The sequence below is a fragment of the Diceros bicornis genome, chromosome 28 (genome assembly GCF_020826845.1).
Source record: "Diceros bicornis minor isolate mBicDic1 chromosome 28, mDicBic1.mat.cur, whole genome shotgun sequence".
Classification (NCBI taxonomy): Eukaryota; Metazoa; Chordata; class Mammalia; order Perissodactyla; family Rhinocerotidae; genus Diceros; species Diceros bicornis.
Genome location: NC_080767.1, coordinates 13,820,907 through 13,823,988, shown reverse-complemented (window position 1 = coordinate 13,823,988; position 3,082 = coordinate 13,820,907). Strand labels below are relative to the sequence as shown.

The following is a 3,082-nucleotide window of genomic DNA, read 5'->3' as shown; positions in this document are numbered from 1 at the left end:
TTGACCATCCTTGTTAATTGCTGAATCTAATTTTCAGTCCATGTTGAGTAGTCTTTTGCCATCTCTACTGCTTGCTTCCTGGGTCAGATGAAGAAGTCAGTCTTATAGCTGGTAATTAGGAGTTTTAGAAACCTTAACCCAGGAACATGTCCTCAACAGCAGGAAAGGTTACTTCTGTCTGGTCATAGGTGGATCTTCACATATTAGCAAAGAACATAGGTACTTTCGTCATTCCCAATTTCATTGTATTCTAGTCACACACAATGTTGAAGATAACTGGATGTCAGCGCTTCAAGCAAACACTCCTGATACTACACTCTAAAAAAATGAATTGTTCAGGTAATTTGTAACATTTATTTCTTGACAGTGAATATATTTTATATTAGATCTTTCTTTGGCAACCTGAAAGCAGATGACATGGATAAAATTAACCAAACATTTGTATTAGAATTTCTTCTTCTGGGTCTTTCTGGATACCCAAAGATTGAGATCATTTACTTTGTTCTAATTTTAGTTATGTATCTACTGATTCTAACTGGCAATGGTGTTCTGATCATAGCAAGCATCTTTGATTCCCGTCTTCACACTCCCATGTACTTGTTCCTGGGCAACCTCTCTTTCCTGGATATCTGCTATACAACTTCCTCTGTTCCCTCAACTTTGGCGAGCTTAATCTCAAAGAAAAGGAACATTTCCTTCTCTGGATGTGCAGTGCAGATGTTCTTTGGGTTTGCAATGGGGTCAACAGAGTGTTTCCTCCTTGGCATGATGGCTTTTGATCGCTATGTGGCCATCTGTAACCCTCTGAGATACCCCATCATCATGAGCAAGGCGGTGTACATACTGATGGCTTCTGTGTCATGGCTCTCTGGTGGAATCAACTCAATTGTGCAAACACCTCTTGCCATGCGATTGCCTTTCTGTGAGAATAATATTATCAATCATTTCACATGTGAAATATTAGCTGTCCTCAAGCTAGCTTGTGCCGATATATCCCTCAATACTGTCACCATGGTGATATCAAATATGGCTTTCCTGGTTCTTCCACTGCTGGTCATTTTTTTCTCCTACATGTTCATCCTCCTCACCATCTTGAGAATGAACTCAGCCACAGGCAGACGCAAGGCCTTTTCCACCTGCTCAGCACATCTGACAGTGGTGATCATATTTTATGGTACCATCTTCTTTATGTATGCTAAACCCAGGTCTCAAGACCTCCTTGGGGAAGACAAGTTTCAAACTTCAGACAAGCTCATTTCTCTGTTTTATGGAGTAGTGACCCCCATGCTAAATCCTGTAATCTATAGCTTGAGGAATAAGGATGTAAAAACTGCTGTAAAATATCTGCTGAACCGAAAACCTGTTCAATAAGTATTTCCTATTCAGAAAGTATAAATTTTTGTGTAACAAGCACAAAGATGGACTCACAGATAAATCAGAAGAACATTCATTGGGGAAACCGTGGTTAAGGGCAGATGGTTTTTTCCTCCCGTTCACTAGCCCTACTCAGCTAGAATTATTGAGAACAATAGTTGGTTATGAACTCAGCTTCCAACCTATCCCGATCCAGATCTCACAAGCACAATGAATTCCATTAGAATCTCATTCCTGACGATATCTGAAATGAGTGTTTCTGGTGTATTATGTGGAAACGTAGTAGAAAACAATCACACATAGCTTTGGAAATAGAGAGACAAGAGTATAAAATCTGCAATCCCACAAACTACCTAAATGACATTGGATAGACTATTCTTTGTAAGCCATAGTTACCTTAACTTGTAATAAAGAAATTAAAAAAAAAAAAAGGTCCCAATATCGCTTAAAGTTTCAATAAATTGGAGAAAGCACCTAGCATAGAAGCAGCTTCACAGTGTCCTAGAACTTCAGAATTGAAGCTAAGACTTTAAATTGAAGAGTAAAAGTTACTACTGAGCGCCTCTTTTACCTTAAGCTAATAATTACGAGAGCTAGCTATCTCCCCCAAAAGTCACTCTGTTAATTTAAATCACACCCTCCTTGCCCCTCCTCTCATATCTGTATAAAGAGAAGTTCAGGCCAGGAGAAGAAATAATCAAGGGAGTGTTCTACCGATGGAGAGTGTGCAATGAGTTGTGGGAGGTGGTCTCTGTGGAAGAATGGGAAAGTTGTTTATTTCAACCCAAAGCAAGCGAGCGGCACTGCAAAAGAGCCTCTTAAGGTTTTGAGTGCCTGCAAAGAGAGTCTGGCTTCTGGCTTGATGAGTGGAGGCCTGCTGAGCTCTCAAGGCTGCAGACTAGCAGAGGAGCTAGTCTACAAGAGGGAGGGAGAAGGGTATTCTATGTCAAAAATAACTAAAAACGTTTCAAATCTGCCTGAGGTGTTCTTACAGACTCAGAAAGTGATAAAAACAGTGATTTGGGAAATAAAGTCAGTTCTCGTCATTCTCCAATGAGCTGAAACTCCTCTGTAAATCTATTATAATTTTTTTCTTTTTCTGTAGATTCCTTGGCTAGAAGGCCAACACTGAGCACAGGGTATCCTTGGGCTGCACCATCCAGCTTTCTTGTAGTCTCTTAGCCCATTATGGTAGCTGGGCTTTAATTTCATTTTCCTACTCAAGTTTCCTCTTTCCTATTTGACTTAGAACCACAACATGACCCTGTCATTCTCTGCCAATCCACTTCCTTCAGATTGACTCAGGTTTCTACTTAAATGATCTGGTCACTAAATTCTGCTCTCTGCCACCGTCCCACCGGAGTTGGAGTCTTGTCCCTGCAGAAAGCCTCCAACTGCTGTTCTGTCTCCTCTGGGTTGGATCACATTGGCATTGATTTTGGTTCTATTCAGAAAGGTGTGTACCAGACCCTGTGGGTGATGGCTTTTGAATTTCTAGCACTTCTCCTCCTCCCTCCTCACTAGAGGCCTTACATTTGTAGCTTATCCTTGTTTAATTCTTTTTAACTTTTGATCTATGACAACAAAGTTTTAGGCATATAAAAATATTATTTATATTGTTTTAATCAATTCCTTAGCACCTTAATTTTTAATTTTTCCCCACAATAGTAAGAATGTTAGCATCTTATATGCAGGCTTATATCAAGTT

The 3,082-nt window shown here is 39.9% G+C and overlaps 1 protein-coding gene across 1 annotated transcript; it reads left to right on the top strand.

Annotated features, from left to right (window-relative positions):
- Positions 1–336: 336 nt before the first annotated feature.
- LOC131393665 (olfactory receptor 13C3) lies at positions 337–1,371 on the top strand. The gene has a single exon (XM_058524719.1). The coding sequence runs from the start codon at positions 418–420 to the stop codon at positions 1,369–1,371; it is 954 nt and encodes a 317-aa protein (XP_058380702.1). The 5' UTR covers positions 337–417.
- The last annotated feature ends 1,711 nt before the right edge of the window (positions 1,372–3,082 follow it).

Excerpts from the sequence above, each read along its gene's own strand:
- LOC131393665 (XM_058524719.1), top strand. The coding sequence starts at position 418 with ATGGATAAAATTAACCAAACATTTGTATTAGAATTTCTTCTTCTGGGT.